At 44.9% G+C, this 21,375-nt stretch overlaps 1 protein-coding gene across 2 annotated transcripts in view; it reads left to right on the forward strand.

Moving 5' to 3' along the window:
* The window catches only part of SYNE2 (spectrin repeat containing nuclear envelope protein 2), a 424,330-nt gene that overhangs the window by 267,472 nt on the left and 135,483 nt on the right, over positions 1-21,375 (forward strand). For both annotated transcript variants that reach the window (XM_077265969.1, XM_077265976.1), the window contains exons 64-65: positions 749-820; positions 9,714-9,794. In XM_077265969.1, coding sequence (XP_077122084.1) covers positions 749-820; positions 9,714-9,794 — 153 coding nt within the window. The remainder of the gene's footprint in view (positions 1-748; positions 821-9,713; positions 9,795-21,375) is intronic.

Below are 21,375 nucleotides of genomic sequence, written 5' to 3' on the forward strand. Positions count from 1 at the left end.
TTTTAATTCTTTTTTTTTGACCAATTATATGGTGCCCAGTCCGTGGAGGAGAGTCTCCTCTCCTCCACCCTGGGTACCAACCGCACATAATCTGCTTACTTCCCGCATGGTGTGCACAGCCCCGTGCGGGAAGTAAGCAGATCAATGGACTCCCAGGTGTGCAGAATCCCCTGCAATTCTGCATTTTAATGAACATGTTGCTTTTTTTTCCGCGATGCGATTTTTTCGCGGAAAAAAAGGCTACATTTGCACAAAAAATGCGGAATACACTGAAAATAATGGGAGGCATATGTTAGCGTTTTTTTCGCGTTTTTATCACGTTTTTATAGCGAAAAAAACGCGAAAAATACTGAACGTGTGCACATGGCCTAATAACTGTTGCAGGCTGCTGAATGAGTTATCTAATAATCAGTCAGTGAGATTATTTTGACTGGGAGTTTGTAACTCTCATCTTTCTTTTTCTGATTGTCTTCGTGCTGATTTAAAACCATGTGAAAGTTGAGCTGAGCTTTGATACAGTCTGTGGCCATAAATCAGCTAAGAGGAGATTAAAAAAAGACATAAGAGAGTTTAAAGCTCCCAGTCCAAATGAGCTCACTGACTGATTCTCACATAACTAATTTCAGCCAGCAATGTGCAGAGAAAAAAAAGAACCTGTAAAAGCCAAAAGGTGTAAAATTTTTCATGAAACCCAATCAACCTGTCAGGCATCGCTCCACACTGACACAAATGTGTTTCTCGATTTTAGGTACAAAGGAAGGATTCTTATTTTTTGCCATCGTTGGCTGAGGAGATGGAGGACTCTACGCTGATAATAGAGGTAAGAAAGTTTTGGAAACTTTAGCTTTGTAGAGTTTATCAATGGTTTCCTCATATACTTGTTGTGTTAGTAAAGTTATATAATCTGTGACCTGTTAGACCCCACGCATGGAGGGGTCACTGTTGGGTTCTTAGACACCATTATCTGTTCTCCATAGCTTTACCTTTTAGTATAGATTTTAAGAGGATAGATCACCAGATTTCACATTGTAAACTGGTATGCATTATAAAACAGATCTTTTGACATATTGAGACTGGTATACTTACTTCAGAATGGCAGTATAATCCAATAATAAGATGAGCATTTCATGAGGCCAGCTAAACCTCATAAAATGCTCATTTTAGTACCAGGCAGGAAATTTAACAAAAAAGAATATCCACCCATTTTCTAAGTAAGTACACCATTCATATCAAGTCTAAGAGATCTGCATAATGATGTATGTAGGTTGTATTGTAAAATTTGGTGACAAATCTGCTTTAGCCCTTTCCTGACATCAGATGTACCAACGCTTCTCATGTCGGGTGCAGGTGTATGGAGCAAGCTCTGGAGCAAGGCCTGCTCTACATACTGTGAATACCAGCTATGTTATACAGCAGCAACCAGAGCTTGCTGCTTAACCATGTAGATGGTTTCAATCTGTGTGGGGCCCATTTGGTTACCCATTGCCAACACCACCCCTTCACCCGGTGGCTTTCTGGAGGTGACTGGGCTTCATAGGAGATCATCATTTTTACTTTATACTGCAGCACTAAAGTATAGCAGCATACACAACCAGAGATCAATTGATCAAATGTTCCAATTCAATGAGGTGACTTAAAAAGCAAGCTAAATAAAAAAAATTGTGTTTAAAATGAATGCAAGCAAAGTTTTTATGGAACAACAACTAGTTTCTATTTGTTTTAGGCATAACGGGTTAGGAAAACACACTTTGGACCCAGGAACAAAAAATAATTACAAATTTGTTACATAGTGTAATCTATGGGGCTGTGCACCTGTCTGTGTGTTCGCACGAACCGTGTGTCCGTGAGGCCGACATGTGGACATGTCCTTTTTTTTTTAATAGCATGGATGTCAATACTTCCTGCACACTAATGATCTAAAGTATGACATCCCTGTGCCATCTGTGTGACACGCATCGGAATAGAATGCACAGATAGAGATAGATATTAGTGAGATGTATAAGTGCTTTGCGTGTGTAGTTTACTATACATGTATTTAGCTAATAAATGTAAAAAACAACGTGGGGTTCCCCCTCTTTTTGAAAACCAGCCAAGGTAAAGCAGACAGCTGCACGCCTATGTTATCAGGCTAGGAAGGTCCCTGGTTATTGTGCCCTTCACAGCCTAAAAATAGGCATCACATGAGATGCGCCAATTCTGACACTCTTGCCACTAAATCAGGGCAGTGGTGGTAATGGTAATTGGGGTTAATGACAGCTGTGATTTATCAAATATCACAACTGTCGTCAAGCCCTGGGGATAGTACACCCCCATTACTAACCCAGTAACCAAAAAATAAAAACATGCACAGTAAAAAAAACCTATATTTGAATAAAGACTCCACCACACTATCCCTCGTTCACCAGTTTAAAAAAAAAAATCTTATGCAGGTCCGAAGTAATCCCATGAATCTGAAGTAATCCAGAAAAGGAAACCTGAAAGAATAAAAAGACCGAAATAAACACAATAGACAGTCTCTCGTTCACCAATTTACTGTGAATTGCAGTAAAGTTCCCCCTATGCACAGGCGCCAGGTAGTGACGACAACTCTTCTTGTCGCCGTGTCACAGTGAGCGCAGCGGCTCTGATGAGCTTTGTAGGCGGTACCCCATGCCTGTGAATAGCCGTCACTTTACTGCTATTCAGTCGCCGGGGCTGGATTTGAGGAACATGGAATAGGGCGGAGCTTCGTGGGAACTGTCATGATCTCTGCAAGCAGAGATCATAGCAAGCCTATAGAGGGACAAGCTCTCGGAAGATGGAACTATACTGACCATGAACTAAGCCTGCCGCGCAACTAGAAATAGCCAGGTAGCATTTCCTATTTATCGCTAGATGCCCAGCTCTGGCCTAAGACCTAAATAGCTAGCAGAGGGAAATATAAGACCTGGCTCACCTCTAGAGAAATATTCCAAAGAAGACAGTAGCCCCCCACATATAATGACGGTGAGTTCAGATGAAACAACAAACGCAGCAGGAAAATAGTCTTAGCAAATTTGAGGTCCGCTTACTAGATAGCAGAAGACAGATAGTATACTTTCATGGTCAGCAGAAAAACACTAACAAAACACCATCCAGAGATTACCTTAAACTCTGGCATTAACTCATAACGCCAGAGTAGCAATCCCTGATCAACGAGAGCTTTCCAGACACAGTAACAAAACTTCAGCTGTGAACTGGAACAAATAGGCAAAACAAAACATGGACAAAAGTCCAACTTATCTAGTAGTAGTCTAGAAGCAGGAACAAGCACTGAGAGGCATCAGATAACATTGTTGACCGGCAAGAAACCACCAGAGAAATGAGCTTAAATAGCGACACCCACTACTGATGGAATCAGGTGAAACAGGAAAGAGGATGACAAGTCCAATTCCACAAGCGGCCACCGGGGGAGCCCAGAATCCAAATTCACAACAGTACCCCCCCCCTCAAGGAGGGGGCACCGAACCCTCACCAGATCCACCAGGGCGACCAGGATGAGCCCTATGGAAGGCACGAACAAGATCAGAAGCATGAACATCAGATGCATTGACCCAAGAATTATCCTCCTGGCCGTAACCCTTCCAGTTGACCAGATACTGGAGTTTCCGTCTGGAAACACGAGAGTCCAAAATTTTCTCCACAACGTACTCCAACTCACCCTCAACCAACACCGGAGCAGGAGGCTCAACTGAAGGTACAACAGGTACCTCATACCTGCGCAATAACGACCGATGAAAAACGTTATGAATGGAAAAGGACGCAGGGAGGTCCAAACGGAAAGAAACAGGATTAAGAATCTCCAATATTCTATAAGGGCCGATGAACCGAGGTTTAAACTTAGGAGAAGAGACCCTCATAGGGACAAAACGAGAAGACAACCACACTAAATCTCCAACACAAAGCCGAGAACCAACACGACGATGACGGTTGGCAAAACGCTGAGTCTTCTCCTGGGACAACTTCAAATTGTCCATAACCTGCCCCCAAATGTGATGCAATCTCTCTACCACCGCATCCACTCCAGGACAATCCGAGGATTCCACCTGACCGGAGGAAAATCGAGGGTGAAACCCCGAATTACAGAAAAACGGGGACACCAAGGTGGAAGAACTGGCCCGATTATTGAGGGCGAACTCTGCCAATGGCAAAAAAGCAACCCAATCATCCTGGTCAGCAGAGACAAAACACCTCAGATATGTCTCAAGGGTCTGATTAGTCCGCTCGGTCTGGCCATTAGTCTGAGGGTGAAAAGCAGACGAAAAAGACAAATCTATGCCCATCCTAGCACAGAATGCCCGCCAAAATCTAGACACAAATTGGGTACCTCTGTCAGAAACAATATTCTCAGGAATACCGTGCAATCGGACAACATTCTGAAAAAACAGAGGAACCAACTCAGAAGAAGAAGGCAACTTGGGCAGAGGAACCAAATGGACCATTTTAGAGAAACGGTCACAGACCACCCAGATGACAGACATCTTCTGGGAAACAGGCAGATCTGAAATAAAATCCATCGAGATGTGTGTCCAAGGCCTCTTAGGAATAGGCAAGGGCAACAGCAGTCCGCTAGCCCGAGAACTACAAGACTTGGCCCGAGCACAAACGTCACATGACTGCACAAAGACTCGCACATCTCGTGACAGAGAAGGCCACCAGAAGGATCTTGCCACCAAATCCCTGGTACCAAAAATTCCGGGATGACCTGCCAATGCAGAAGAATGTACCTCAGAGATGACTCTGCTGGTCCAATCATCCGGAACAAACAGTCTATCAGGCGGACAACGATCCGGTCTATCCGCCTGAAACTCTTGCAAGGACCGCCGCAGATCAGGAGAAACGGCCGACAAAATTACTCCCTCCCTAAGGATACCTGTGGGTTCAGAATTACCAGGAGAGTCCGGGTCAAAACTCCTAGAAAGGGCATCTGCCTTAACATTCTTAGAACCCGGTAGGTAAGACACCACAAAATTAAAGCGAGAAAAAAATAAAGACCAGCGCGCCTGTCTAGGATTCAGGCGTCTGGCAGTCTCAAGATAAATCAAATTTTTGTGGTCAGTCAATACCACCACCTGATGTCTAGCCCCCTCGAGCCAATGGCGCCACTCCTCAAACGCCCACTTCATGGCCAAAAGCTCCCGATTCCCAACATCATAATTCCGCTCTGCGGGCGAAAATTTGCGAGAAAAGAAGGCACAAGGCCTAATGACGGAGCAGTCGGAACCTTTCTGCGACAACACTGCCCCAGCTCCGATCTCCGAAGCGTCAACCTCAACCTGAAAAGGCAGATTCACATCAGGCTGACGCAACACAGGGGCAGAGGCAAAACGGCGCTTAAGCTCCTGAAAGGCCTCTACAGCATGAGGGGACCAATTAGCAACATCAGCGCCTTGTCTGGTCAAATCAGTCAGTGGTTTAACGACATCCGAAAAACCAGCAATAAATCGGCGGTAAAAGTTGGCAAAGCCCAAAAATCTCTGAAGACCCTTAAGAGAGGAGGGCTGAGTCCAGTCACAAATAGCTTGCACCTTGACGGGATCCATCTCAATGGAAGAGGGAGAAAAAATATACCCCAAAAAGGAAATTTTCTGGACCCCAAAAACGCACTTAGACCCCTTCACACATAAAGAATTAGACCGCAGAACCTGAAAAACTCTCCTGACCTGCTGGACATGAGAGTCCCAGTCATCAGAAAAAATCAGAATATCATCCAGATATATTATCATAAATTTATCCAGAAAATCGCGGAAAATATCATGCATAAAAGACTGGAAAACTGAAGGGGCATTAGAAAGACCAAAAGGCATGACCAAATACTCAAAGTGGCCCTCGGGCGTATTAAATGCGGTCTTCCACTCATCCCCCTGCCTGATCCGCACCAAATTATACGCCCCACGAAGATCAATTTTAGAGAACCACTTAGCACCCTCTATACGAGCAAACAAATCAGTAAGCAATGGCAATGGGTATTGATACTTAACAGTGATCTTATTCAGAAGCCGATAATCAATACATGGTCTCAAAGAGCCGTCTTTTTTTGAGACAAAGAAAAACCCAGCTCCCAAGGGAGAAGAAGATGGACGAATATGTCCCTTTTCCAAAGACTCCTTTATATATTCCCGCATAGCAGCATGTTCCGGCACAGACAAATTAAACAAACGACCCTTTGGATATTTACAACCCGGTATCAAATCTATGGCACAATCGCACTCACGGTGCGGAGGTAACGACCCAAGCTTGGGTTCGTCAAAGACGTCTTGATAATCAGAGAGGAACTCAGGGACTTCAGAGGGAATGGACGACGAAATAGAAACCAAAGGTACGTCCCCATGAATACCCTTACATCCCCAGCTCAACACAGACATTGCTCTCCAGTCCAAGACTGGGTTGTGAGACTGCAACCATGGCAATCCCAGTACCAAATCGTCATGTAAATTATACAGCACCAGGAAACGAATAATCTCCTGGTGATCCGGATTGATACGCATGGTTACTTGTGTCCAGTATTGTGGTTTATTATTAGCCAATGGGGTGGAGTCAATCCCCTTCAGAGGAATAAGAGTCTCCAAAGGCTCTAAATCAAAACCACAACGATTGGCAAAGGACCAATCCATAAGACTCAGAGCGGCGCCAGAGTCAACATAGGCGTCCGTGGCAATGGATGACAAAGAGCAAATCAGGGTTACAGACAAAATAAACTTAGACTGAATGGTGCTAATGGAAACAGACTTATCAAGCTTCTTTGTACGCCTAGAGCATGCTGATATAACATGAGTAGAATCCCCACAATAGAAACACAATCCATTCTTCCGTCTAAAATTCTGTCGCTCGCTCCTGGACAGAATTCTATCACACTGCATACTTTCTGGCGTCTTTTCCATAGACACCGCCAGATGGTGCACCGGTTTGCGCTCCCGCAGACGCCTATCAATCTGAATAGCCATTGTCATGGACTCATTCAGACCTGCAGGCAAAGGGAACCCCACCATAACATCCTTAACGGCATCAGAGAGACCTTCTCTGAAAGTTGCCGCCAAGGCGCACTCATTCCACTGAGTAAGCACAGACCATTTACGGAATTTTTGGCAGAAAACTTCAGCTTCGTCTTGCCCCTGAGATAGTGCCATCAAAGTTTTTTCTGCCTGAAGTTCCAAATGAGGTTCCTCATAAAGCAAGCCCAAGGCCAGAAAAAACGCATCCACATCGCGTAACGCAGGATCCCCTGCTGGCAATGAGAAGGCCCAATCTTGAGGGTCACCCCTGAGCAAGGAAATCACAATCCTAACCTGCTGAGCAGGGTCTCCAGCTGAACGAGACTTCAGGGACAAATAAAGCTTACAATTATTTCGGAAATTCTGGAAGCTAGCTCTATTCCCTGTGAAGAACTCCGGCAAAGGAATTCTCGGCTCAGATACCGGAGCATGTACCACAAAATCTTGTAAATTTTGTACTTTCGTGATGAGATTATTCAAACCCGCAGTTACACTCTGGAGATCCATTATTGTAAGGTGCACACAGAGCATACAGAGATTAGGAGGAGAGAGAAAGAAAAGACTGCAGCAAGGCAGACTGGAGGAAAAAAAAAAAAATTTCAGCAGACTTCTTATAACTCTCCTTTCTCAACCTGGGTCTTTAACACTTTATGGGCCGGTCAAACTGTCATGATCTCTGCAAGCAGAGATCATAGCAAGCCTATAGAGGGACAAGCTCTCGGAAGATGGAACTATACTGACCATGAACTAAGCCTGCCGCGCAACTAGAAATAGCCAGGTAGCATTTCCTATTTATCGCTAGATGCCCAGCTCTGGCCTAAGACCTAAATAGCTAGCAGAGGGAAATATAAGACCTGGCTCACCTCTAGAGAAATATTCCAAAGAAGACAGTAGCCCCCCACATATAATGACGGTGAGTTCAGATGAAACAACAAACGCAGCAGGAAAATAGTCTTAGCAAATTTGAGGTCCGCTTACTAGATAGCAGAAGACAGATAGTATACTTTCATGGTCAGCAGAAAAACACTAACAAAACACCATCCAGAGATTACCTTAAACTCTGGCATTAACTCATAACGCCAGAGTAGCAATCCCTGATCAACGAGAGCTTTCCAGACACAGTAACAAAACTTCAGCTGTGAACTGGAACAAATAGGCAAAACAAAACATGGACAAAAGTCCAACTTATCTAGTAGTAGTCTAGAAGCAGGAACAAGCACTGAGAGGCATCAGATAACATTGTTGACCGGCAAGAAACCACCAGAGAAATGAGCTTAAATAGCGACACCCACTACTGATGGAATCAGGTGAAACAGGAAAGAGGATGACAAGTCCAATTCCACAAGCGGCCACCGGGGGAGCCCAGAATCCAAATTCACAACAGGGAACATTTTGGGTAATAAATTGAGTAATAAATTGGTGAATGTGTTTAAGGTTTCCTTTTCTGGACTACTTAGGATTCGGTGGATTACTTCAAACCTGCATGCAATTTTCTTTTAATAAACGACAGAGAGTGTGGTGGAGTCTTTATTTAGATAAAGTTAAATAAAGTGGGTTTTTTCTGTGTGTGTTTTTATTTTTTGATTAGTGGTTTAGTAATGGAGGTATCTCATAGACTCCTCTCCATGATTAATCTCAGGGCTTGATGCCAGCTGCAACTTTTAACAATTCACAGCTGTCATCAACCCCAACTACCATTACCCCCATTAGCCCCCTTACCAGGGCAATCGGTAAGAGCCTGGAAAAAACACTAAAATTGGCTCATCTAATGTGATGTGTCAATTCTGGGGCAGCTGCGGGCTGGTTTTTTTTTTCAGGATGGGAAGGGCCCAATAACCAGGGACCTTCGCAGCCTGATATTATGAGCCCGCAGCTGTCTACTTTAACTTGGCTGCCTATCAAAAATGGGGGAACCCAACGTCTTAACGTCTTTTTTTCATTTATTTATTTATTAGCTAAATACATTTACAGTAATACATGTAAACTACACACGCACGGCACTAATTATGTATTGCAGTAGTTCAACTCACATAGGTTGAAAAATAGGAACTCCATCTCTTTAAATCTTCGGTTGGTTTATTATGTGGCATAAACCAACAAGAAGGAAAAATAAACACAGCCCTTCAGGCTAAAACAGGAAAACAACAAAAAAAGCAAAATGCTGCAATACAGTCCATACGTATGCGGATAACATCCCGCTCTGGAGCAACACAGGCTTAGTCTTTCTTCAGGACACAAAACCACTGGAGAAACCTTTCTCCAGTCTTGCTGACCAAAGACTGCCTCTGGAGTCCAGCTATTTAAACCCCAGACTCTTTCCATCGTGTAACTGACCACATCTGTCATTCTACATTCTAGTCCAGTACGTGTCACACGGGTGCCACACACGGGCATGGATAGCAGCCGTAATGGTTTTTCCAGCACCGGACATATCAGCACATGTGCAGGAGGCCTTAGACAATGTAACGCTGGAATTATCTGCTAGTTGTATCACAGCAGGGACTGGGGACTCGGCTTTTTCTGCACCCATTCATTATCTGGCCTCGCATCCTCCTTCTCGCAGCCTGGAAATTATGGAACTATGTGGCCAAACTCGTTTGTCATCTGTGATTGATGCTTAGATAGCCGCTCCCGTCACTCAGCGCGTGGGGCATTTGGGACCTTTAAAGTATCACTAAAGACTTCCTTTCTGTTACCTTACAGGCGGCAGATGAGAGCACCGACGTCAGTGTTGTGGAGCCTGAACGTGAGGAAGTTGTGATCAATGTGCCTCCTTCATCCCAGGTAAAGCTGGATTTCTTTGGGCGCACTCTCACTTTATACAGTCAAAGGTCCAATCCCTTTTACTTAGGCAAAACTATGTGAACCCATTCAATTGTGTACAGTTAGGGGTCTTCCCATCTAGGACATTTATGGGAATTGTGCTTATATCAATAACGGTGGCCTCGGAGCAATCAATCAGGAATGGAGAGGTGTCCACTTGTGCAAAACTCGAAAAATTGCTTGTCAATATGCCATAAATATCCTATATTGGATCAGCCTTTTTAGGAGACTCTGTAGCCAAAATAAGTTTTCCCTTTGCATTGTTGTACATTTTGGCCACATTAGCGTTAGGGAAAGATGTTGTTAAAAAATGAACATCTAGTGGGCACTCTAAGAATAGCCAGACACATTAGGTTAAAAGGGTTTTCTGGTTCCAAAAAAAACTTTCTCACCCGGCTATACTTTGTTTTAAAAAACAAAGAAGTTTTTTACTAAGGGTCCAACGCTTAAGGTACCTTCACACGAAGCGACGCTGCAGCGATAGCGACAACGATGCCGATCGCTGCAGCGTCGCTGTTTGATCGCTGGAGAGCTGTCACACAGACCGCTCTCCAGCGACCAACGATGCCGAGGTCCCCGTGTAACCAGGGTAAACATCGGGTTGCTAAGCGCAGGGCCGCGCTTAGTAACCCGATGTTTACCCTGGTTACCAGCGTAAAAGTAAAAAAAAACAAACACTACATACTCACCTGCGCGTCCCTCGCCGTCCGCTTCCTGACACTGGCTGAGCTCCGGCCCTAACAGCACAGCGGTGACGTCACCGCTGTGCTTTCACTTTCACTTTAGGGCCGGCGCTCAGTAAGTGTCAGGAAGCAGACGCTGGGGGACGCGCAGGTGAGTATGTACTGTTTGTTTTTTTTACTTTTACGCTGGTAACCAGGGTAAACATCGGGTTACTAAGCGCGGCCCTGCGCTTAGTAACCCGATGTTTACCCTGGTTACCAGTGTAAAACATCGCTGGTATCGTTGCTTTTGCTGTCAAACACAACGATACACGGCGATCGGACGACCAAATAAAGTTCTGGACTTTATTCAGCGACCAGCGACATCACAGCAGGATCCTGATCGCTGCTGCGTGTCAAACTAAACGATATCGCTAGCCAGGACGCTGCAACGTCACGGATCGCTAGCGATATCGTTACAAAGTCGTTTCGTGTGAAGGTACCTTTAGTCTCCACCTCTGCTCCCTGTGTCTAAAATTTTTCACACTGCTAATGTCACGTCAACAGCGCTGCAGTCAATCGGTGAGCTCAATGGCTCTACCGTGAGCCACTAAGGGCCGCTGAACTGACTGATTCAGCGCTGCAGACAATAACAAAGCAGCATCAGAGACTCAGTGCTGAACCCAGGAAGGGTGCGTAAAGTAGTTTTTTGTTTTTAAACAAAGTGCAGCCAGAGGACAGGATTGTTCCAAAACCGGAAAACCATTTAAAATCTACTGACCCTACTAATTTTTTGCCGGACTGGCAAACCATTTAATGTGCATAGGGGTCTCCCGACTCTGTGTCTTTCAGTGGCTTACTCAATTGAAAACAAATGCCTGCTCATCTTAACCAAACATGCGTGTGTTTGTGTTAAGAAAATTAATTAGTTGTTGGATTGAAAGTGTTTGGCCACCTTAAGGCTATGTGCCCACGTTGCAGAAATGCTGCGGAAATGTCCACAACATTTTTGCAACTCCCTGCCGCGGGTAAAACGCATGTGGAATTTGCATGCATTTTCCCGCAAAACACAAGCTTTTAGAGCTTGCAGAATGCTTGCCTTTTCCAAGCGATTTGAAGCATCGCTTGGAAAAGTGATTGACAGGTTGGTCACACTTGTCAAGCATAGTGCTTGACAAGTGTGACCAACTTTTTACTATTGATGCTGCCTATGCAGCATCAATAGTAAAAGATAGAATGTTAAAAATAATTTAAAAAATGGTTATGCTCACCTTCCGACGGCCCCCGATCTCCTTAGTGGTGCTCCCGGTATGTTCCCTTCCCAAGGATGCTTTGCGCAAAGGACCTTTGTGACGTCATGGTGGCGTGACCACGACGTCATCTCAGGTGCTTTGCGCAATGCATCCCTGGGAACGGAAGCCGCCGGGTGCACCGCTGAGAGGCGGGAGGACTCCGGGGGCCATCAGAAGGTAAGTATATCCCTATTTTTAATTTTAATTCTTTTTTTTTTACAGGAATATGGTACTCAGGGCCTGGAGGAAAGTCTCCTCTCCTGCATACCCTGGGTACCATCCGCACATGAAGCGCTCACTTTACGTATGGTGGGCATAGCCACATGCGTAAGGTGAGCATTTCAATGTAATCATATGGCGGCGGAATCGCCGCGATACCGCAGAAATAATGAACATGCTGCAGATTTTACCGCTATGCGATTCCGCAGCGGGAAAATCTGCAGCATGGGCACAGCAACTGCATAATCCCATAGGATTGCATGGAAATGCGTTTTTTAAGCGTTTCTACTGCGGTAAAAACGCGGCGGAAACGCATAAAAAACGCAACGTGGGCACACAGCTTAATGGTGCAGCCACACGTGACGGCTGACAACGCGACCAAAGCTCCACCAGCCAACAGTGACCCTACTGGCCACCAAGGTGGGTGACGTTTCTGCCAGATGCGAGTGCTCGCACCCTTGTATCACATTGTGCCAATTTGTGTGTCAGAATCTGCAATTCCTTCTAATGCCTAAAGGGAAAAAACTAATCCGTGCTCCAAACAGGATAAAACCAAAAACCACCAAACCAGAGAGAGTGCAATAAAAAGATATATCTTTATTTAGAAATACTATAACAATAGAAAAGTATTCAAAAATGTGCACGTATCAAGGTATGTATTAAAATAGAAATTATTAAAAATGAATTTATGTATATAAAAAAAGACCAATTTTGCATGTATCGGATAAGGTAAGGTTCACAAGACTGAATATATATATTTTATAATATTTACCTTTAGGAATTATGAGCACCACTCATAAAAAATCATAAAAATAAATAATAAGGAAAAAATTATAATTTTGTAATGTTTATGTAATCACTCCAATGCACAAGCAATGTGGAAATTAAAAAAACTAGTCACACCAGTGTGGTACGCAAATAATAAAATTATATATATAAAAAATAAATATACAAAAACTCATATATTCACAAGGTGCATATAGGCTGAAAAGTATACATGTACATAGGTGCATGTACGCATATAAAAATAAGATAAATCAATAATATACGCTGTGTACCAGAGCGAACACTATAAATAGGAGGCACAAATAATCAAGTACAAGTGCATAGGATCAACAAAGTGCTAAACTGTGTACATTTTAAAGAGGCATGTGCATGATGCTCAAAATTCACCAAAGAGAAAAATGGGGGAATATGCCTTTAAATGCCGCCAGATCTTGATACCGTGCACCCCGACGCGCGTTTCGAAATAAGGATTCCTTCGTCAGGGGGAACTTTACTATGCAATATGGCATCAATTTTTAACAATAATCAATAAAGGATTGTTTTTAATGAAGCTGAAACCATTTCTACTTGAATGTTACACGTTTGGTCAATACAGAAGTTTCCTACTGACTCGCAATGGTGAGCTGGTTTCCATCCTCTTTTTGTCATGTAACCTGGCAACCATCATGTTGGCGCCGGCACAGTTTAAAGTGTTGCAATCCCGGAGATCTGGGGTACCTGGCCAGAAGTCCAAGGTACATGCGCTGTCCTAGATGTTTGGCTCTATCAAAACCAATTTTTGCTGAAGAACCCCTCAGCTCCTCCACCCTCTTCCCACTGACAGCACAGTGACCCCTGCGCATGACACAGAGCATGCCCATAACCCTTTCCTATATAGAAGTCAATGAGTTTTTTTCTGACTGAGGCTTTCTGCTGTTAAAAAAAAATGTGGAAAAGGTCAGAAAAGATGACTGCCCTCATAACCATGAAAATAAAACAGTTCCCGATATTGTCCTCTGTGGCAGATACGGGGTTAATAGGATCACTTTACACCCGGTAGGTACATTGAGTTCACATTTTCACTTAAATACAAAGGTTTACCGAACAAAACTCCGCAGATCTCCAGCGCTCGCTCTCCCCCCCCTGAAAGATGAGCACAGTCAACAAAGACATCTTGACATGGGCACCACTCACTTTTTTTTCCTTTCGCGACGTTGGATGTGCTAACAAGATCATTTGAAAAGGGTGATGAGAATACTTCATTTTGGTTTCCTGAGACAGAGCAAAGAAAAGGGTTGAATATCGGCAGCTCACAAAAATCTTCTTTCTATACAAAGTTGTCAACTGTTTGATAAGATCATTGTGACATTTATATGTAGAGCACAATTTAATACCCTCTGACGTATGAGCTGTGAGTAGTGAGCGCTGTCAGGATGGTATCATAAAGTAGTGGCCGTACCCTGTAGCTCCAAAATGACCCCACCGTCCATGTACTAGTGGGGGTCCCACCTCTGTCATCTCAAGAACTGTCAAGAACAGAAGTCCATGTATTAGCCAGAAAGTGAAGATGAGCATGCAGCGTTCCTCTCCATGGCAGTAAATTAAATGTGAGTGTGCACCCACGTGGCTATTTCTGTCGCTCCCATAAGAATAGAAGTCTACTACTAAGGTACTCTCCATTTGTAAATTAATTTTAAAAAGTTGGGGGGATCTATAAGTGACATTGACATTCTCATGAAATATAACAAGGTCTGCGTTCAATACCATGTGAAAACCACAGTACCCCATATAAATATAAGGTAAGGGCCTAATGGTAGTGGTGGCTGGACAACTGGATCAAAGCATCTTGAAATTGGCAGATCTTGTGTAGTACATGGAAAAATAGGTGACCGGGTCAATGATGGTCATGAGGGTACCCATCTGGCCTGATATCACAGAGGAACTAAAGTAGTGCACTACTTAAAAAAATATGACTGGCAATGATAATAAAATGTCAGAACACACAGAGTATCGCAGCTTGCAGTGTATGACGCTGCGTATATGCAGAGCAGTCAGAGTGGCCAGAACTCCTAGTACTCCAGCACCCATCCTGGCCATGTGAGCTTCAGAGTTTGACGACGGGACAATGGCCCAGTTTGATGAATCATGTTTTCATGTGGATGACCAAATACATATGGCAAAGAGATGGCACCAGGTCACTGCCTTGCTCTAACATGGTAAAGGATAAATAATTGTTGTACATCCATAAGCAAGATACTAAAACTTTGCCCTGAGAGATCCAAGATATGACACCACCTGGCCATCATGTCCCCATAACAGTGCCAGCCATGGTGGTGGGAGCCGACACAGAAAGAAGATGGCCGCTGTGCAAGAACAATATCTAAATTCTTTGCAGTCCAATAACTCATCATAATGCACAATTCCACCTACTTTGGAGGTGGTACCGACCCCCTTATCTTTTGGGCCCCTGTGCAGCTAGCTGCCCAGGTCGCACGAATGGCATGCCCACCTCTGAGCCTAGTGCCCTCTTTAAAGTGGCGGTCACAATGTCTTTGGGGATCAGCAGGGCAGTCTCAGATGGTTCCTACCTCTGACCTAGGTAGTAATAAGCTGTTTCAGTATTGTATCTAGTTAATCATTACATAACTTCCATCTCTTGCACACTAGCGTGATCTCTCCTTTCTGTTCACCCTACGGTTGTGCGGTGGTGTGTGCAATATTTCCTTTTTGCATAATCTGCTGGCGCCTTTCTCCTGTGTGTCGGACAGTGTTTGCTAGTACAAAAGTAAAAGCAGACGTGCACTGTCATCCTGGCACCCGGAGCCAGAGGAAAGAATAAAACAGGAAGAAAAAAGTCCCTGTCTCTGGTCGATGCAGCCACAACAAACCTGTTCACCAAGTTTGATTCAATTTCTTGTGAAGCATGAATGAAGATGATAAAAGATCATTGTGAGTATTCACCGAGGACAGAAGCCGCTGATCTCACCCCCCAGATACAGAGGGCGGCATTGTTATTACGTTCCCTGCTAGAAAAAAACTCAGGGTTGAACTTATTATATAAGCAAATCCTACAGAAGTCATAACGGAACAGTTGGAGGTGGAGTGCGGCAGGCACTCATAATATTTACCTAATTATTGAAATTTTAGTTTAGGGCATCTGTACTGTATCTAATCAAAGGTAAAACAATAAGTGCACTGTCTCTTTATGACCAGAACTGCAATACCAAAACAAATCTTGTACTCAATGGTGGCGCTGTTTCTGGAGGAAAACCAGATCCATTTTTTCTATTCTTTAATCTCCTGTTTTTTGTTTTTTTTTACATGGGTGCAGATGATACTTTAGTAATCCAATTTCCCATGTGGTAATTAATTGAGTAGGGGTTGATCAGCAATCATATCTAAGAGAGTTGTCTATATCTTGATTTCTCAATCCATACTGTTATTAGGTTACTTTATGTACGAAATTATTAGTCAATGTACTGCATTATTATTGACCACGGTACAGTAAAATTATTTATGAAGGAACTATGCGGCACTGCTACGTAGTAACTTTACGCATCCTTAACTTAAAAGTAACAATACGCTATGGACGCAGGAGGAGTACGGGCCTAGAGCATGTTCCCTCCATAAAGGAGATGGGAATACAGGAATCCTACAACACCATGAAGGTTAGCGGGAGCAGTGATAGTGGGGTTTGCTGGGGAAGGACAAAGATTTTCTGGTGGCAGCGCCGGGAGTGGGTGGTCACGTGATCACAAGTAGGTGATTTGCAAACGTCAGGCCACATTCCAACTAGACATGTCCATCCTTGCTCAATTCACTTGTATTGAGTAAAGCCGCTCATGTTTATCCAGATGTGACCACATGTACAGTTGTGCTCAAAAGTTTACATACCTCGCCATAATTTTTGCTTTCTTGGCCTTTTTTCAGAGAATATGAATGATAACACCAAAACTTTTTCTCCATCGTGGTTAGTGGTTCAGTGAAACCATTTATTGTTAAACTACTGTGTTTTCTCTTGTTAAATCATAATGACAACCCAAAACATCCAAATGACCCTGATCAAAAGTTTACATACCCCATTTCTTAATACCTGTATTGTGCCCTCTAACATCATTGACAACTTGAAGTCTTTTGTGGTAGTTGTGGATGAGGTTCTTTATTTTTTCAGATGGTAAAGCTGCCCATTCTTCTTGGCAAAAAGCCTCCAGTTCCTGTAAATTCCTGGACTGTCTAGCATGAACTGCGCGCTTGAGATCTCCTCAGAGTGTCTCAATGATATGGAGGTCAGAAGACTGAGATGGCCACTACAAAACCTTCATTTTGTTCTACTGCAGCTAATGACAGTGGACTTGGCCTTGTGTTTTGGATTTTTGTCATGTTGGAACGTCCAAGTACATCCCATGCGCAGCTTCCGAGCTGATGATTGCAAATTTGCCTCCAGTATTTGCTGATAACGTGCTGCATTCATCTTTCCTTCAACTTTGAACAAGTTTCCTGTGCCTTTGTAGCTGATACATCCCCAAAACATCAGCGATCCACCTCCGTGCTTTACAGTAGGATTGGTGTTCCTTTCATCATAGGCCTCTCTCCAAATGTAACTTTTATGGTTGTAACCAAAAAGTAAAATTTTGGTCTCATCACTCCAAACTACCTTGTTCCTGAAGTTTTGAGGCTTGTCTCTGTGTTGTTTTGCATATTGTAGGCCAGATACTTTGTGTCATTTGCGCAGTAATGGCTTGCTTCTGGCAACTCTACCATTCTGCCCATTTCTCCTTCGCCTCATTGGGTGACACAGGACCATGGGTGTATGCTGCCTGCCACTAGGAGGACACTAAGAAAACTTGAACAAAATTAGCTCCTTCTCTGCAGTATACACCCTTGTGCTGGCTGTAATCGAACCAGTTTTTGCTTAGTGTCCATAGGAGGCACTTGGGTCTGGGATTCAGACCCCAACATTATTATTTTACATTTTAAAGGTTTAATATTTTTACGTTTTTTCCTTCATGAAACGAAGGGGCGACGTACCTCTTCAGGGTCTGATCTCCCTGAATCATCAACAGGCGGGAACGCGGTGTGTCGCCTCCCTGTACCCCCTCCTGCACCATTTCTTTGCCATGCCTGGGCTCGCTTTAGGGGCGACAGTTCCCTTAGAGTCCCGATCTCCCCACACCACCAATGGACGGGAACATGGAGTGTCGCCTCCATGTACCCCCTTCCGGAGCCAGGCTACAGCCGGACAATAGCCCTGACCCATCCCTAGGGATTGAACCCATGGGATCTACAGAGGTCCCCCATTGGCAACCTCCACTTCGTTACCACGGGCTGAAAGCAGAAGATGGAAGGAGGCAGTCTGTCCCTCTCCACCTCCCTATCAAAGGGCAAAGGGACGGTGGATTGAGTGGCCTAAGAAGCACAGCACATTTTCGGCTCTGCTACATCTGCGCTGCAGTACCTGACAGTGAGAAAGTGCTGCATCCAGCGGCGGCAGGAGGGCTCCCCTCAGGTGCAGAAAAGGTCCTGGCCCCTGGGGGGGGGTGTCCCGATGTCCAGCAGCATTTTCGCCGCTTCTGCGCTCCCCTCTCATCGCGCCGGACTAGGCCACGGCTCTCTCCTTCCTCCGCCCACGGCCCATAATTGAGTCCCCGGCTTGTGCCAGGACTAGGCCGACTCTGCCCTTAATCCCGCCAACAGGGGCTATCCCCTCTGTGCTTCAGGCGCTGCTCATACCAAACGAGGAGCACCACTGTAATCTCGGCAGCCATCTTGGACACATACACGCGTGGGGCTGCGTTTTCCTATGCGGCATCTGGCACAGCAGAGCGGGCAGAAAAAGCAGGGAAAAGGGACATCATCCTTGGGGGCACAAGACACAGGACCTGGATAAGCTTCAAAACTGAGCTTAACCCCTTCTCTGCAGTACACTTCCCTGAGTGAAGGCTAACACACAGTGTTTTTTGCCTCGTGTACCACTTGCAATTCATCATTACCCCAGGGCCATAATATCCCTTTCTGCACAGCCTGTGACCCGGCATGCATCCAGGAACCCTCCAATAATGCCGACCCTAGTGGACCTAGTCCTCCTGACTGGGCTACGTCTCTAGCACAGTCTATGTCTTCTCTGGTCAAAGCAATAGAGTCTCTCCGGAACCCCTCCTCAAATCAGGGCGCCATTTTACCTGGTATGGAAAGCTCCCCTTCTGTATGTGAAACGTCAGCCAGCAGAGGTTGTGCCCTAGCAAGATCCGCACAAGATTCTAGGAAGCAGACCCATTCCACGTCCCCCAAGCACTCTTGTGCTTCGGGGTCCATGAGTCCCATTTCCCACTCCCCCTCTGAAGGGGTTCACAGCGAACAAGACTGAGAATACGAGTTGAATGTCTCCATAGACCCGGACTCGCAGGAGTATCAGGAGACGGTAGATACCCTCATTGAGGCAGTCAACAAAACTCTGAGGGTGGAGGAAGACTCATCCGCTCACTCATCATGCGGTGTCCTTCAGAAGGGCTAAACGTCCCCATATGGTGTTTGTCAATCACCCCGAGTTTACGGACATTGTTCAGAGACATAGGAATCGGCCAGACAAACGTTTAACTGGGCAGAAGCCCATTTAAACAAGATATCCCTTTGCTGCTGATCTAAAGAAGAGCTGATAGAGTCCTCGTCAGTAGATTCTCCCATTGATTCAAAATCTTGCTCGGTCAGTCTTTGAAGCCTCCAGCTCTGCACTTTCTCCATCCTTTGCTGCGACATGGGTGGCCAAAGCTATGGCCGCTTGGGCAGAGGACCTTTCTAAATTAATTCAAGAAAGTAACCTCCCTCCTGAGGCATCGAGTCTAGCTAATCAGGTTTCCTGGGCTGGCGCAGGAAACGACCAACGAAGGATATCGACCAGATTGCAGGTGAAGACCTTTATTCAGGGGGTGGCCCACATGGTACCTCCCTATAAAATGCCATTGGAATCATGTGATCTTAATTTGGTCCTAGGTGTTCTTCAGGAGACTCCTTTCGAACCACTGCAGGATGTATCGCTAACCTTGCTTTCTTGGAAGGTAGCTTTTCCGGATGCCGGTAACGTCGATCAGATGGGTCTCGGAGTTAGTGGCTCTATCCTACGGAACTCCGTTCCTCATTTTCCACCAAATAAAGGTATTTTTGAGGACATCTCCGTCCTTCCTACCTAAGGTTCTCTTCCTCTTCCTTCCACCTAAGCAAGGACATTGTCTTGCCTTCGATTTGTCCAGCGCCTGTCCATCGTATTGAGAGTGCTCTTCAGACACTCGATGTGGTGAGAGCTCTTAGAAGGTGCGTCTCACGGATGGCGCCTTTCCTTTTGTCAGATGCCATGTTTATGCTTCCGGAGGGGCTCAGGAAAGATCTACCTTCTTCTAAGGCTACAATAGCCAGGTTGATTCGCTCGGCGATTCAAGAGTCTTAACGTGTCAGAGGCAACCTATCCCAGCGGGGATTAAGGCCCACTCCACTCGGTCAGTGGATGCTTCTTGGGCCATTCGGCATCAGGCGATGGCACAAGTTTGCAAAGCTGCGATTTGGTCCAGCCTGCATACCTGTCTGAAGCACTACAATAATCATGCTCAGGCTTCTGCAGATGCGGCCCTTGGTTTTCAGCTGTGTGCTGTTTCCCACCCAGGGACTGCTTTAGGACGTCCCATGGTCCTCTGTTCCCCAATGAGGTGAAAGAGAAACAGGGATTTTTGTGTACTCACCGTAAAATCCTTTTCTCCGAGCCACTCATTGGGGGACACAGCACCGACCCTGTTAGCCTGATGGCTTCTGTTTGTTATTTGGTTTGACATATTGTATTATGTTTGATAGCTATACTTTCCTACGACTTTGGCACAGAACTGGTTCGATTTCAGCCAGCACAAGGGTGTATATTGCAGAGGAGCTAATTTTGTTCAAGTTTTCTTAGTGTCCTCCCAGTGGCAAGCAGCATAACACCCATGGTCTTGTGTCCCCCAATGAGTGGATCGGAGAAAAGGAGTTTACGGTGAGTACACAAAATCCCTGTTTTTCTTCAAGTGCCTCCTTATTGTGCATCTTGAAACAGCCACACTGCTAGTTTTCAGAGAGTCCAGTATATCAGCTGATGTTATTTGTGGGTTTTTCTTTGCATCCCAAACAATTTTCCTGGCAGTTGTGGATAAAATTTTTGTTGGTCTACCTGACCGTGGTTTGGTTTTTACAGAGCCCCTGATTTTCCATTTCTTAATCACAGTTTGAACGCTGCTGACTGGCATTATCAATTCTTGGATATATTTTTGTATCCACACAATCATGATCTGAGGTCGCCAATTGGGATAAAGACGGAGTCCCCGCATTCTGTTCACCATTTATATGATGTCACTATTGACAGCAGCATCTAAGGGGTTAAACAGATATGGACGGTGTCAGCACTGATTGTGGCTGATGCAGCAAGTTGTCAGCTATAGTGGACAGCCGTCAGCTACTGGATTGTCACCTGTATGGGGAGGCTATTCTCTTATATCTCAGGTCAGTTAAAAGACGTATTGGCGGTCATTAAGGGGTTGGTTAAAATCCATGGGACTGTAGCCAACCTCCCTGGATGTGGCCGGAGGAGGA

This window comes from Ranitomeya variabilis, chromosome 1 (assembly GCF_051348905.1).
Source record: "Ranitomeya variabilis isolate aRanVar5 chromosome 1, aRanVar5.hap1, whole genome shotgun sequence".
In the NCBI taxonomy this organism is placed as follows: Eukaryota; Metazoa; Chordata; class Amphibia; order Anura; family Dendrobatidae; genus Ranitomeya; species Ranitomeya variabilis.